This window comes from Nematostella vectensis, chromosome 3, assembly GCF_932526225.1.
Source record: "Nematostella vectensis chromosome 3, jaNemVect1.1, whole genome shotgun sequence".
Taxonomy (NCBI): domain Eukaryota; kingdom Metazoa; phylum Cnidaria; class Anthozoa; order Actiniaria; family Edwardsiidae; genus Nematostella; species Nematostella vectensis.
In genome coordinates this window covers 10,719,181-10,735,498 of record NC_064036.1, presented here as the reverse complement: position 1 = coordinate 10,735,498, position 16,318 = coordinate 10,719,181, and the positions used below count along the sequence as shown (strand labels likewise).

The window sequence follows — 16,318 nt, the reverse complement described above, 5'->3', positions numbered from 1 at the left end:
GTGGTACCTCGATGAAGACGTTGACTACTGCCGAGTCACGCAGAGGTATCCCGAGAGACGCGTTACCCTGGAGATCCGAGACAAAAACGAGCAGAGTGTACTCGGCCCGGACCTCTCGGTCAAGCGGCCCAGTAGTAGACAGGGAGCCCGTCAAAGCGTCTAGAGTAAAACTGTTCCCGAAGTTTCCGCTGTCAATCATGTAGTGAAGGGCTGAGTTGATACCGCGATCAGAGTCGGTTGCCTGTGACGTGAACAGGGAATATTAGACCATTACTGAATAAAAAATTAGAATGGAAGACGTAAGAATCGTCAAAATCATCACATGCACAAGTGTCATGTACATCGTCTCTCATAATAATGTGTTGTCATGGTGACCAACGGCATCATCATCACGATCATCGTCATCGTTCTTGTGACAACCATCATTACCATGGTGATGATGATAATACATTACACGAGAATGCGTCATCTTTGACATTACTATAAAGAATGCGTCCGTTATCAAAAGAATGCGTGACCATCACTGTTATCATAAGAATGTGTGACAAACGTTATTATAAGAATGGCTGACCAAAATGATCGTTAACATAAAATACGTGACAACTGTAATAAGAATGCGTGGCCATAACCGACCGTTAAAATAAGAATGTGTGACTTGTTCCGTTAGTGTGTAAAAGGCAAGACCTTTACAACAACACGTGACCATTACCGTTAAAGTCAAAATGACATGTGAAGCACGCTTCTCTTGGACTGTCACTGAGTACTGCCGCTGACTAAACGCGGGCCTGTGATCGTTAATATCTGTCACGTTGACTATAATACCGACTTCCGCAGACAGCTGTGGGCTCCCTGTGTCTCTTGCAATGACCCGGATGTTGAGTTGATCCTGAGTTTCGCGGTCAAGTGAGAAGGAAGTTTTAATAACGCCAGTCTTGCTGTCAATGATAAACCTTCAAAACAATAAGGCGTTTGCAGTTAGGCTACATCTATTCAATTAATCTAAAGAAGAACAGTAAAAATTAGGGTTTATGCAAACACAAACCAGTTTTGCAACAGCAGCAACGCAAAGGCAGCAAAAACAATTAACACAAGTTAATTGAGAAAGTGGAGGGTAAACTAGACAGTTTAGACGAGAACAATGACCACAACATTACTACTATTTCTACAAATACGCCAACAACAGTTTCATCAACTACAACAGCACCCTCAGCAACAATAAACAAGTGCAAAGACCACAATCAACAAAAAGACTTACTTTGAATAATCCGCAACAGATTTCAACGAGTAAAGGGTCGCTGCATTAATACCGCTATCACGGTCCGTCGCCTGAAAATCAAAAGGATGCGAAAAAGGGCTAAATCGTGGTTCAATTTATTGATATTGCATTTTTTTTTCCCAGTAAAGGACTCGCTTATCGTTTTCAGTCTAGCATGGCATATGCTACTGGTATTTACACATCGGCGGCACCGAGCGAAGTTGCTGTACAATAGCGACTGGCTACTAGTGCAAGTTAACAAGAAATACATGAAACCGATAGTGCTACATTTTACAGTAAAATTTTGGCATGTCTACTCTTACTTCATGAATTTAATGTGTGCTTGAAATAAAGATCAATACAAGTTTATAAAATACACCAAAAACTGGTTCACGAACACGACTATTTGGTTTTTTTTTTGTATTTACAAGTTGATAAAAAATACACTTGGGTCTGCTCAATGGTGATATGGCCCGCACAGTATAGAGGTTCCAAATACCACCAAATATTTCAACATTGATATTAAGCAGCCAGTGCACTTCACTGTAGCCCTACCTGGAGAGTCCCAACAGACAGACCCACTCCTCCCCCCATTACTTTGTCTTACCTGGAGAGTCCCAACAGACAGACCCACTCCTCCCCCCATTACTTTGTCTTACCTGGAGAGTCCCAACAGAAAGACCCACTCCTCCCCCCATTACTTTGTCTTACCTGGAGAGTCCCAACAGACAGACCCACTCCTCCCCCCATTACTTTGCCTTACCTGGACTGTCCCAACAGACAGACCCACTCCTCCCCCCATTACTTTGCCTTACCAGGACTGTCCCAACAGACAGACCCACTCCTCCCCCCATTACTTTGCCTTACCTGGACTGTCCCAACAGACAGACCCACTCCCCCCTCCTGTACTTCGAACGTGTATCCTTCCGGCCGAGAGAATACTGGGGCATTGTCGTTCACATCGTCAAGAATAACTGTCAGCGATGATGTCACTTCCTGTCAAAAATAACCCCGCGTCCAATAAAATACAGATAGACTTGAAGGCAATGTTCTACAAAAAAAAGGTTCAAGCATGCATGTCCTACAAGGCATACCTTCCCACCACCGTCTGTTGCCCTGACAACTAGCGTGTAAACAGGCGTGGTCTCACGATCCAACGAACTAGACGTCTTCACCAACCCGCTGATAGAAAAATATATGTATTGGCGTTAATGCTTTTATGCTTCTCCAGGGGGGGGGAGTTTGGGCGTATCTCTCTTTAGTAGTTAATTCGGCAACAAACCACTTAAACATGCGATATATTTCAGCAACGCAAGTGTTAAAACAAAAATCGCACTCCCCACAGTACCGCAGCTATCAGATCTAGAAGCTTCAATTCGGCGAAGGCTGAAAACTACTCAATGCTTTCTATACTTACAACTAGAAACTTTAAGTTTAAGCATAAAACTACTCAATGCTTTCTAATCTTACGACTAGAAACTTTAAGTTTAGGCATTTTTTCGACTGATTTTTTGCTAGCCTGAGAAAAGGCTTTTTTTTCACACCTAGAGGTTTTGAGTGTTTCTTTAGCCATTCAATACCTGCTAGCTTCCATGGTGAAGACGTTGCCATCGTTACCAGCCATGATTACGTAGCTAACCGCTGCATTCAATCCATCATCGATATCGGTAGCCTATAGATGAGACACTCATGTAGGATTAGGGCTTTTAAAAAAAACAGGGTGTATGATTTTCATAAACAATAAAATTAACTAAAACATCATCCAGTCATCACTATCATCTTCATCATCATCATCATCATCATCGCTATCGTCAACATCATCAACACCATCATAATGATCAAAATCATCATCTTCTTTATCATCATCATTATCGTCATCATCATCAACGCCAGCATCATCAAAATCATCATAACCATCAGATCTTCTTTATTATCATCATAATCATCATCATCATCAACACCGCCGCCACCGTCGTCTTTGTCGTCGTCATCATCATCATAATTAGCTTAGCTTAGGCAATTGCTCGCAGGACGGATGACCTTACCTTGACGGTATAAACGGGTGTGTTAGTGGTAGCTTTTTCGGACACGTGGGTATTATTAGGCAAGTTCTTGAATTCTGGACTGTTGTCATTCACGTCACCAATAGACACCTGGACGGAACACTCGCCAATACTGAAGTGGAATAGAGGGTACATTATCTTCACTCAAAAAAGGTAAATCAAGTAGACCCAGTCCTTCGTGCAACGTTAAAATGGCGAATATAGTATTCTATTATCCACATGTCAAGAAGTACCTTGATCTAATGCCACGTGTTTTGCTATAATAATGTGCTGTTCCTATTGTTTGCTTATCACGTGACCTTATACCATGTGTTTCGCTAGATTGAATGTAGATATATTATCCGGTTGGTTGACCGGTTAGTTGACTTATCAAGTGACCATATAATACCATGTGTTTTCGCGTTATCACGTTGTCCGTTGTCCGGTTATCACGTGATCTATTATCACGTGTTTCAGCTGACGCACCTTCCGTTTTCCTGGTTATCACATAACCCTATCACTTATTAACAAGCTTATTGACTAACTGTTCTTGTTGCCCAGTTATCACGTTACCTATTACCACGCTTATTGGCTATATTATCTCCCTTCCTTGTTGTCTGGTTATCACGTGACCTAATAAAGCGCTTATTAGCTATATAGACATACCGTCCTTGTTGTCCGCTCGGTTGGTCAATCACGCGAATGCCGAGACCATAAGAGACACGCTCCTCCCGGTCAAACGTGGCCAAAGTCTTGATATCTCCACTGACTGGATCGATAGTGAACAGTTTGTCAAGCCCACTGGAGTCAGGTATGAAGCTGAACCTAACGTCTGCATTCGGTCCAAGGTCCGCGTCCGAGACAGAAACCTGAATGACGATTGAAACGGTGAGCGGTGGATAGAGAGATAGAAACCTGAATGATGATAGAAACGGTGAGCGGTGGAAAGAGAGACAGGAACCTGAATGATGATAGAGACGGTGAGTGGTGGATAGAGAGACAGAAACCTGAATGATGATTGAGACGGTGAGTGGTGGATAGAGAGACAGGAACCTGAATGATGATTGAGACGGTGAGTGGTGGATAGAGAGACAGGAACCTGAATGATGATAGAAACGGTGATTGGTGGAAAGAGAGATAGAAACCTGAATGATGATTGAGACGTCGAGTGGTGGATAGAGAGACAGAAACCTGAATGATGATAGAGACGGTGAGTGGTGGATAGAGAGACAGAAACCTGAATGATGATTGAGACGGTGAGTGGTGGATAGAGAGACAGAAACCTGAATGATGAAAGAGACGGTGAGTGGTGGATAGAGAGACAGAAACCTGAATGATGATTGCGACGGTGAGTGGTGGATAGAGAGACAGGAACCTGAATGATGATAGAGACGGTGAGTGGTGGATAGAGAGACAGGAACCTGAATGATGATAGAGACGGTGAGTGGTGGATAGAGAGACAGGAACCTGAATGATGATAGAAACGGTGACTGGTGGATAGAGACATAGAAAACTAAAACCCAGTCCTCACGCAACGTAAGAATGACAAATACAGTATTCTATTACACAGCAATCATTGCACTGAATCATATTGATGCAAAAAACACCCACCCATTCCATCCCCACAGGATCCGCCCAAAGTATTAATAATCCACTTCTCACTTGCCTGATGCGTATATCTTCCGTGTAATTGATCCCTATATGGCGCATTGTGCGACACACCTAAATTAACTATAGTCACTGCAGTGACCTCCCGACAATTGGTATGTGACGACAGAGCAAAAAAAAAGGGCATGAAATTTTCCAATTCTCAATATATAAGCTCAAGATTCCGCATTCAAGGAGTTCCTCTGACCAAATTCTCAATTCCAAATTTTAAAGACATTTAGAAGATATGAAATTTAGATATTAGCGAGCAAAGTTGGCTTAATTTCTGATCAGAGCCCGACTTCTCCCTAAAAACGAGGAGAATTCATACTTTGAACATTTGAAAAGGCACTTTAAGCCTCATATCTCGAAGACGAGATTAGAAAAAACACTTTTTGATATGTTGGTTTACATAACATAAAGAACCTCTACGCAAAAATTCAAGCTTACCGAAGTTAACCAGACCTTATTTTGGGGACTTGTCGTATGTGACTTCATGGCTGCGTGATACGATGTGACACAATGGAAAACGTAACGCCACGCAACCGCATGTCCAGGAGCGTTATCCAGCCCTGCCCAGAGACTATGGGAATGCGTGAGCGTGATGCCTATTGCGTGACACACATAAATGACCTATAGTAACTGGAGTATCCTCTCCACACTTATGTGACTGCGTGCCTGCGTTAGAGTGACACCATCTCGCTATTCTATAACGCGACAGCGATCCCAGAAACGTTGGTCAGCCAACCAGAGACTATGTGAATGCGTGATGTCTGAGCTTGATGCCTTTAGCGTGACACGCATACCTGCATAACTTTCGTTCCGTTGGGCATGTTTTCTTGTACGGTAGCCGAGTAGGCGTTCTGGCTGCACTGAGGATTGTTATCATTAACATCCGTCACGTTAATCTTGATGTCTGTGGCTGTTGAGAACTGTTCAGATGTTGTGCTCTCCTTTGCATTCACCTGGAAAAAATATTGAAATATTTGAAAATACTATTATCCATAGACTATTTTTTGCATAGGCAATCAAAAGGAGCCGTTTTTTTAGTACGATGGTACGAATTTCACAATGTTTTAAGTTTGTTTAATTTAGTTTAGGATTTTAGTTGGATTTAGTGTGGGTCATTTCTTATTGAGGGTTCGTCATATAGTACCCTTTTTCATATGGAACCTATGACTGCGCAGTCCCCCCCCCTCCTCTCCACGCGGATGACTAGTCTCCAAAGCAGATGCTAAGTAGCATTCTTACCTTGAACTCATAGGTGTCTTGTGTCTCTCGGTCGATGTTGCCGCTGACCACCACATAGCCTTCACTAGAGACGACGAACTTTCCAGCTGCACCAGTAAGTGAGTACGTGAACTTGGCATTGTCGCCCTAGTTACATAGAAAAACAATGACCTAACTGGGATAAGTAAAGCCACACATGGCTCCCATCTCCGCTTGTTGAACGAGCCTATGAACGAACGTGTGCCGATAGTGTAGCGTAGCGTAGCGTAGCGTAGCGTAGCGTAGCGTAGCGTAGCGTAGCGTAGCGTAGTGTAGTGTAGTGTAGTGTAGTGTAGTGTAGTGTAGTGTAGTGTAGTGTAGTGTAGTGTAGTGTAGTGTAGTGTAGTGTAGTGTATTAGCTTGGTATGGGGATTTCATGCGCTCCTGAGTTGTTTCAGTACACAATTCAGAAGGTTCTTGCAGGGTTACCTGGAGTGTTAAACTTAGCTGACGATATTGTTGTTTTCGGTAAAGACGAACGCCAACACAAAGAGCGTTTATTGAGTGTTATGTCACGTTTGTCGGAAAGCGGGTTGACACTCAATCCAGGTAAGTGTCAGTTCGGATTAAGTTCGATCACGTTTTTAGGGCATGTTATCTCTGACAACGGGGTATCAGCCGACCCAGGTAAGGTCGAGGCAATAGTAAACGCCCGGGCCCCAATGAATGTGTCAGAATTAAGGGGATTCCTAGGTCTGGTACAGTATGTCGGTCGTTATATTCCGGATCTAGCCACCCTGTCCGCTCCACTTAGAGCATTAACGCGCCAATCGGTTCCATTTGAATGGACCCAAAAACAGGAAGATAGTTTTCGCGACATCAAAAGGCTGATGAGTGCTAGTGAGACGTTAGCATATTTTGATAGAGAGAGCGAAACGACCGTGATCGCTGATGCGAGTCCAGTGGGATTAGGAGCTGTCCTAGTCCAGAGAAAAGCAGGTGAGAACCGAGTAGTAGCGTATGGGCATAGAAGTCTAACAGATGTGGAAAAGAGATATTCTCAGACAGAACGCGAAGCACTGTCATTAGTATGGGCTTGTGAACACTTCCAGATGTATTTATTAGGTACAAAGTTCAAACTCATAACAGATCACAAGCCGCTCACTCACGTGTTTAACAACGCGAATTCCAAATCAACGCCTAGGCTAGAGAGATGGAGCTTGAGGTTAGAGCCATTTGACTTTGAGCTACAGTACAAGCCAGGTGAGTCTAACATCGCAGACCCGATGTCTAGGTTAAGTAGAGGTCCCAGAGAAAGCACTAAAGTGGATGACACAGGAGATTATATTGCAGCGGTAGTGAGGGAAGCTAAACCGATTGCAATGTCATGGGAAGAGATTAAAACCAGTTCAGATAACTGCGATAGTGTCGAAAACATGAAGGAAGCTTTGAAAACAGGTAAGTGGGACAAGTGTGAAGCAAGTGTGAAGTCAGTGAGAGGAGAGTTGAGTGAGTGCGATGGTGTGATTTTGCGTGGAAATCGGATTTTCATACCCTCAGACCTACGAGATCGAGTGTTAAAATTAGCACACGAGGGTCATCAAGGAATTGTCAAGTGTAAGCAGAGACTTCGAAGTAAGGTATGGTGGTTAGGCATGGACAAGGATGTTGAGTCTATGTGCAAATCATGTGAGTTATGTCAGCTAGTGTCGAGCTATGATCCACCGGTACCTATCGTTACGACCGAAATGCCTAAAGGACCATGGCAATTTTGTAGTACGGATCTTCTTGGACCGCTCCCCGATGGTAGGTATGTGATTGTCATCATCGATTATTTCAGTCGATATTTTGAGGCAGCTATGTTGAGATCGACTAAGGCAGAGAACATTATCGAATTCTTAGATGCAACATTTGCTAGGTATGGGTATCCAGAAGTGTTGAGGACGGATAACGGTCCGCAATTTATCTCAGGTGAGTTCCAGACATTTCTCAGGGCAGGTGGGGTGAAATGGCTTTCTACGACTCCACTTTGGCCCCAGGCAAACGGTTTGGTAGAGAGAACTAACCGGTCGATATTGAAGGTGTTAAAGATAGCTACTCAGGAGAAGGCAGAAATGCAGAGAGAGTTTAGGAAGTTTGTTGCGGCATACCGATCTACGCCACACACGGGAACAGGGTGTACCCCATTTTCGTTGATGTTTGGGCGAGAAATGCGCACAAAGCTTCCCCAGCTAGACTTTACAGCTAGTGATCCTGAATTAGCTAGAGACAGGGATAGAGAATACAAGCTAAAGCTGAAGAAGCATGCCGACAAGAAGGCTAAAGAGAGTGAGATTAAAGAGGGAGATACAGTGTTAATGAGGAATGAACAACAAGGAAAGTTAGAGCCAAACTTTAGACCAGAAAAGTACAAAGTGGTAAGTAAGAATGGTTCTGATATTGTTTGCGAAAGTGAGACTGGAGGCACGCTAAGGCGAAACGTTCAATGCGCTAAGAAAGTGCCAGAGGCAACCAGTGAGAAGGTAAGTAAGGAGAACCAGGGTAACCCGGAATTAATCCAAGACCCTATAGAAAGCAACCCTCCTGTAGACCAACCTCCCGAACCGCCTTCGATACGCACAAGTGTTCGAGCCCGCCAGCCTCCAGCACGGTTGAACGACTATCTCGTGTATCAGTAGATTTTCTATGTATTATTTAAGTGATTGATTATCATGAGCTCACGTGCATGGTTACGCATTATTTGATTTTCCCTAGTTGTTGTGATTACTTTTATATTTGTAGTTGCTTTAGGTTATTCATTTAAGTCCTACATTCCATTAGCAAAAAGGGGAGGGATGTAGTGTATTAGCATTAAGATATTTATAGGATTAACACTAGTGATGATGTAATTGATTATGTATGTAATGATTGCGTGACAAGTGATTGTTATGCCATATAAGGTCAAAGGTGTATACTATATAATTATCTGAATTAAAGAATAAAGTTAGTCTACAGTACGAATCGAAGTGAGCAGTTGTCTTGTTATATGCTGAGCTAGAGATATTCCAAAGATAGTAGGCGAGTGTGTGCCGACAAAGAACGGGAGGAAAGAGATATTGAACGGGCCTATGAGCGAGCTTGTGCTAAATGAAACAAGTTTCTGCTGACGTCGAACAAGTATACACGCTAGAAGTGGAGGTTTTCAGTTCACAATGAAGAGTACATACCGAGTCAGCATCCTGAGCTGTGACGCGAAGTACCGTTAGCCCGGTGGGGGAGTTCTCCGGTACCGTACCGCTATACGGCAAGTTGACAAACTTGGGTGCGTTGTCGTTGATGTCGGTAATTGTGATTTGCACGGTGGCAAAGACCGCTTTGTGTATCGTTGAAATAGCCTACCCAATAAAAAAAAAACAGTACAGTGAGTAAAAATCCACGCCCACGCTCATTAAGTAGGCATTCCTGCTAAAGGGGAAAAAATGAACGTGCACCTGTTTCAAAACCCACACAATTTATCTTACACTTATCCTTTTGTTCCAATTTAAAAATCTGGCTCATCAATCAAAATATCAAAGGTATTTAAGCTTAGATATAATCAACATTTTATTACTACTACAACACGTTCGCCCCTTAATTACATGATGAAAGCATCATCAAAGCGGAACCCATACCCCAACGCGAAGGTTATAGAAAGCCACTGTCTCCCGGTCCAGCGGCTTGTTGACAGTGATGACGCCAGTGGTATTAATGATCACAAATGCTTCACCTGGGTTTGTCACTGAAACGAAATAGATACACTAAAAGTCCAGCTTTATCCAAAAACTTATGATACTATGCGACTAAGCAATGGGGTTCCTAGGAAATGTTTTACCTTGATCATTGGGGATGTTGTATTATCTTAATGAATGAAGTAAGAAGACAAAGGCTCATTATGGTAATGGGATGTTTCACCTTGATTGATGAAGACACAGGCTTATTATAATGAGGGGGTGTTTTACCTTGATTGATGACGACACAGGCCCATTATGGTAATGGGATGTTTTACCTATTGATGAAGACACAGGCCCATAATGGTAATGGGACGTTTTACATTGATTGATGAAGACACAGGCTTATTATGGTGAGGGGGTGTTTTACCTTGATTGATGAAGACACAGGCTCATAATGTTGAGGTGATGTTGTTATACCTGGATTGATGACGACACAGGCCCATTATGGTAATGGGATATTTCACCTTGATTGATGAAGACACATGCTCATAATGTTGAGGTGATGTTTTACATTGATTGATGACGACACAGGCCATTATGGTGAGGGAGTGTTTTACCTTGATCAATAAAGTAAGACACAGGTTTGTTGAGCGACAAGTCCCCATCCCGTGCTGTTACAGTCGTGACATAAAAACCCTGAAAATATCATAAAATGTTAAAAAAACAATTCAACAAAGACATCTTTTGAACAGTGGTGAACAGAACAGGTATTACAAACTGGTGATTGCCTGGAGAATACATAACGGCTACAAATATGCTGAACTTGCTACAAAATGCACCAATAACAATCTAACTCCTTTTACACATTGTATACACAAGATCAGTGATCTCACACACATGCAAAATGTTCATGTTTCCTGTAACAACATAATATGTAATGTTTGTAATATTGTAATGAAAGATACCTTAGTAGAACTTTCAGCCACTTTTGCGGTGTAATAATCAGGTGAAAAAACTGCTGGTAGGTCATCTACGTCTTCCACACGGATAAACACTGAAGTCACAGCAGTCCTGCTGCCATTCACTCCTCCGAGGTCCTTGATGCAAAGAACAGAGTACACTAAGGATATACACTGGTAGAAAGTTACAAGACTGACTTCAAGCCCTATTTCGATTTATTTGTTGCTCTTCTTTGTTCAACATTTTTCTGTACAAATTACGCCCAGCTAAAAACTGAGAGAAGAAGAAATTGGCCTCTCCGATTTTAAGCAACAATCAATCCCCCAGTGTATAACTATCGATCCCCTAATCCCGTAGTGTGACTGCCCCTCTTCTAATGGATAAAGTGCCTCATCTATCTGCGCCGTCTGTTAAATGTACAGCTAGTTCATTGAGATTGTCACTTACTGATGCACTGACAGTGAGATTGAAGCTTTTGTATTTCTCATAGTCAAGCACTCCGGAGTCTGGGAACACACTTATAGTCCCTTCATAGGCCCCTATCTTGAACATATTTGCCTGGAAATGAAACACATTGAGACAGCTCAGGATATATATATATATATATATATATATATATATATATATATATATGTGAAACATACACATGTTATAGAAAATGTCATATGCATGCTATTATTTTTGTTTTCCTGTAGTTGATTTTGCAAATTAACTTGATCAATGTTGCTGCTATTGTGCTTTTGTCTTGTTATGATCATGATTAATGGTGATGATATTTTTAAACACTCACCTCGTTCCCTCCAGTAATAGAGTACTTGATGAGTGCATTTTGACCCTGATCAGCATCTGTTGCTTTAACAGCAAAACCAGTAGTACCAAGGGTATTCTGTCACAAAAACACCAGTTTCAGGTTATTCTGTACACATAATTTGTAAGACATGCGCTGCTGTACCCACCAAGATAAAGTTTTAAGAAATTCCAATAAGCATGTGAGATTCATTGTCTTGATTTACACAAAGTATTCCATTGTGTTTCTGGTATGCACTGAAGCATGTTTTTGTCAAACGAAAGAAGAAAAAGCCTCATGTGCATTGGATTATAACAAGGTACATTAATTGTGGCCTTGTCAGGGATCAATCTGAGCACAATAACCTACCTCTTTGACAGAAATACTGTAAGGAGTGTTGATGAAAACTGGTGTGTTATCATTAACATCTTCAATCTGTACACGGACTGGGACATCCACCTATAAGAGATGAGAATGATGTCACCTGCATAAACTCACACAAAGCATGTGTAAGAGCATTGACCCCCCCCCCCCCCCTATTGAGACCGCTGACGTAGTTAATAGCAGTTTAATTCCATACACATTTCACATACCCTATAGTCATAACCAGCACCTTTGGCATCATATGCAATAGCTTTGAACTCCAGGAGATTACTGCCAGGTAATTTCTAGATAAGAAAAAAGGAGATTTACTGTCAAAAAGGTTATGCACTAGTCAATTGAAACTCCCACCCCCATAGTCCTGGGGAAGGGTGGGGGATTAGACACTGTACAAAAGAGAGAAAAGCCCCCACCCCCTCGGGACAAAACTGCAGTCAAATACCCCTACCAATCGGGATACAAGGTATAGGCAAATACCTGACATAAGACAACTGAAATAAGCCTTTATATTTCAAAGCCAGTATACCTGAGCAAGCACATTTGTGCCAACAATTATGAAGATAACAGATTTTTGCTAAATGAAAAAAAATAAATCATCTTCATCTAGCGTTAGTTATCATTCATATTTGTTTTTTCGCACATTTCACAATGCAGCTTGCCAAATACTAGTACATTGAATCGCTTGCTACAGAAGAAAAAGAGTCTCCAACCAGAAACTGATATGGCTTTTGCAAAGTACATTTGTGACTCATTTCACTTGTCCCCAAACCCCGAGGGTGGGGACAAGTCTCAGAAATAAATAAATATCTAGCCAATCTAACCTATCATTTTGTTCACAATTTTTGGTTTTGCTTATTACTGGAGAAAAAATATACATAGACTTTTGTGTTTAAAAAATACAAAACAATAATATATATCATATCTGACCTCTCTGTCAATATTGACATTAGAAGTGATTTCCCCAGTGACACTATTAATCTTGAACCGCCCATCTTCCCCACTAAGCTGGTATGTAATCTGGTCATTCTCATTGTCAACTGCACGGACAGTCAGAACACCCGTTCCTGGAAAATAGAGGATTTAACACACATGGTAACTCAACCCCCTCCCCTTAATCAACTAAATGATTTATCATAGCTCCAAGTTTCAGCTTGTCGAGCACTCTACGGCTACCCATAATGGAAAAATTCAGCATCAACTACTCGTCCAAAAATATCCCACTACCATCACGTAATGACTACCTTCAACGCCTCATCGAAAAGACCGAGCACTTTTTACGCAGAATGCGCTGCAAAGCCCACTTCTTTCTCAACCCCGATCCCACTTCGTCTTCAAAAGAAACGTACGGCTTCAAATCGACCAAAAACCCTCCTCCTATTGATGAATTAAAAGACTTTGAAGACGACATGCTGAAAATGATCCAGTCGGTAAAATTCAAAGAAGCGAGCAGCCCATTCCTTGACAAACTAAAAGAAGACAGCGACTGCATAAAAAATGAACCGAAGCTCCTAGTCGCCGCCGACAAAACTATCAACTTCTATAAACTAGAACCGTCAGCCTACGAATCTCCTAGAAAAAGACATAACAAAATCCTACAAGAAAGCTCCACGTGAGACTACGCAAGCCATCCACAAAGAAAACAAAAACATCGCGACAAAACTAGGAATAGACGATAGAATGGACACCACCGCCAACAAACAAGCATTTATAACACTCAAAGACCACAAACCGAACTTCGCTAATAAACCGACCTGCAGACTCATCAACCCTACCAAGTCCGAAATAGGCAAGATCAGCAAAAGTATCCTCGACCGCATCAACACCACCATCGCAACAAAACGTAACTTTCACCAATGGAAAATCACTAAAGCCGTAATCGACTGGTTCACATCAACAAAAAACAAGACAGCATCCAACTTTATATGTTTCAACATAGTGGAATTCTACCCATCCATCAGCCAAGAACTCCTAAATAAAGCCCTCGACTTCGCCGCTGACTACGACTGCATCACCGCTGAAGAAAAAAACATCATAACCCACGCCAAGAGCTCTATCCTAGTTCACAACCAAACACCCTGGCACAAAAAAGGCAACTCGACATTCGACGTGACAATGGGAAGCTAAAAATGAAACATGCGAACTTGTAGGCAACTTCCTCCTCTCCCAAATCCAAGACCTTAACATCAACGTAGGACTCTACCGCGACGACGGACTAGCCATCACAAGCGCCACACCTAAAAACACAGAAAATATAAAGAAAGAACTAGGCCGCATCTTCAACAACAACGGACTGCGAATCACCATAGAAGCCAACAAGGGAGTAGTCAACTTCCTAGACGTCACATTCGACCTGAACCACAACACCTACCAGCCTTTCACCAAACCAAACGCCCCACTACAATACGTCCACCGCGAGAGCAACCACCCACCTACCATCACAAAGAATATCCTTGCCAGTATCAACAAACGCTTATCTACACTATCATCAGACAAAGAAACCTTCGACCAAGCCGCCCCGCCATACCAGAAAGCACTCGACGAAAGTGGATATAACTACACGCTGCACTACGAACCAAACACCACAAACAAACAAACGCAAGAACCGCCAGCGCAACAACATCATCTGGTACAACCCCCCTTTTAGCAAGAACACCAGCACCAACATTGGCCACAGATTCCTCTCACTCATAGACAAGCACTTTCCTAAAGACCACAAACTCAGAAAAATCTTCAACCGGAACACAATCAAAATCAGTTATAGCTGCATGAGCAACATCAAGCAGATAATTGACAGCCACAAACGCATAATTGCCTCATCAATAACAACCAAAGACGCCTCCACCTCCCTCGCCACCGCCAATAACAAAACATGCAACTGCAGACAAAAGAACGTGTGCCCCCTTGACGGAAACTGCCTCCAATCATCTGTTATCTACCAAGCCACTGTAACAAGAAAGGGCAACAACACCTCCGAAACCTACGTAGGACTAACCGAGAACGAATTCAAGACAAGATATAGAAACCACACCGCCTCATTCCGACACGCTAAACACAGAAACTCGACCGAACTAAGCAAGTACATATGGATCCTTAAAGACAACGACATAGAACACTTTATTTCATGGAAAATCCTGTCATCTCACTCCACCTACAACAGCTCTAGCAAAAGATGTAATCTCTGCCTCAAAGAAAAACTTATCATTATCCGCCAACCCAAGCTATCAACTTTAAACAAGCGTAACGAGCTAGTGTCTTCGTGCCGCCACAGGAACATAGCCTTGTTATGCAACAGCTGATCTATTCAATTTCACCATAACAGCCATTCAAATTTCGCGCCATATTTTTATGTTAATTTTATACATAGATAGTATATAAGTGATGGTAGTAATATATTCTTAATAAATCTCCTGATGAGTGGGCAACCAAGAAACAGGCTTGTAGAGATGAAACGGTAGTTCGCGTGTTTTTTTTCCTACAAACCAAGATATATATATATATATATATATATATATATATATATATATAATATCTGTATAGTTATATTTACTCTACCATAATACTTTCTATAGTTGCCTAACTTTTTCTTACCAGTGGGTTGATTCTCAGGGAGTCGACCTACATATTGTGTCTCAACAAATCTGGGTGGACTGTTTGCTTGCCCTGTGGATTGGGGATAAAATCGGTTAAAAATATGGTTAAAACAACAGTATAAAAAGGGTACCTTTTTAGTGTATTAGCACACTCTACTTAAGTATCATATAACAGAGATGACGTTCTTGATAATGATTATTTGTAATACCATATAAGGTCATGGCGTATGCCATAAGTTGTAAATACTGTGATTAAAGATCAGTCTATATTCGCAAACCAAAGCGTGCAGTTGTGTTAACTGACTCCAATGAATATATAGCGAAAGACACTAAACCTTTAACCTTTCATTTTCAATCAATCAATCAATCAATACTTTATTCGCATTTCCATAATTCTTAATTTATACATTATTTGTTTTCGAGACTATATCTCATTTCAATTTTCTATGTTTAAATTTTGAGTCAGTCCAGAAAGAAATATAGTATAATAGTAAGGAAATGCCTAGGGCCTAAATGAACCAAAATGGTTTTCGAGTTGGGTCCCTAGCCAGAACTTGTAGTGAATTGAAAAATGTAGTGCTGCTTAGAACATACAAAAAAATAAACAAGCGAAAAAGCACACAAAACACATAGCAAGAAGCACACATGGGGAGGGTTAGAATTTTATGTCAAGAGTTCCATTTTGTTTTAATAATAAATAACTTTCGGCCTTTTTGCAAAACATATTTTTATTAAAGTTGTTTTTGATCAGGGGGCAG

The 16,318-nt window shown here is 41.6% G+C and overlaps 1 protein-coding gene across 4 annotated transcripts in view; it reads right to left on the bottom strand.

Moving 5' to 3' along the window:
- The window catches only part of LOC5506165 (protocadherin Fat 4-like), a 74,346-nt gene that overhangs the window by 56,203 nt on the left and 1,825 nt on the right, over positions 1 to 16,318 (bottom strand). For 3 of the 4 annotated variants that reach the window (XM_048724532.1, XM_048724529.1, XM_048724530.1), the window contains exons 2-21: positions 15,559 to 15,630; positions 12,898 to 13,034; positions 12,183 to 12,257; positions 11,959 to 12,048; positions 11,593 to 11,688; positions 11,250 to 11,360; positions 10,808 to 10,939; positions 10,460 to 10,538; positions 9,804 to 9,910; positions 9,360 to 9,527; positions 6,196 to 6,321; positions 5,751 to 5,909; positions 3,964 to 4,166; positions 3,301 to 3,430; positions 2,836 to 2,927; positions 2,350 to 2,437; positions 2,123 to 2,251; positions 1,256 to 1,326; positions 710 to 950; positions 8 to 241 (exon numbers count right to left, since the gene is read on the bottom strand). In XM_048724532.1, coding sequence (XP_048580489.1) covers positions 8 to 241; positions 710 to 950; positions 1,256 to 1,326; positions 2,123 to 2,251; positions 2,350 to 2,437; positions 2,836 to 2,927; positions 3,301 to 3,430; positions 3,964 to 4,166; positions 5,751 to 5,909; positions 6,196 to 6,321; positions 9,360 to 9,527; positions 9,804 to 9,910; positions 10,460 to 10,538; positions 10,808 to 10,939; positions 11,250 to 11,360; positions 11,593 to 11,688; positions 11,959 to 12,048; positions 12,183 to 12,257; positions 12,898 to 13,034; positions 15,559 to 15,630 — 2,540 coding nt within the window. Of the gene's footprint in view, positions 1 to 7; positions 242 to 709; positions 951 to 1,255; positions 1,327 to 2,122; positions 2,252 to 2,349; positions 2,438 to 2,835; positions 2,928 to 3,300; positions 3,431 to 3,963; positions 4,167 to 5,750; positions 5,910 to 6,195; positions 6,322 to 9,359; positions 9,528 to 9,803; positions 9,911 to 10,459; positions 10,539 to 10,807; positions 10,940 to 11,249; positions 11,361 to 11,592; positions 11,689 to 11,958; positions 12,049 to 12,182; positions 12,258 to 12,897; positions 13,035 to 15,558; positions 15,631 to 16,318 lie in introns of those variants that run through there. The other variant, XM_048724531.1, reaches the window with a different exon arrangement.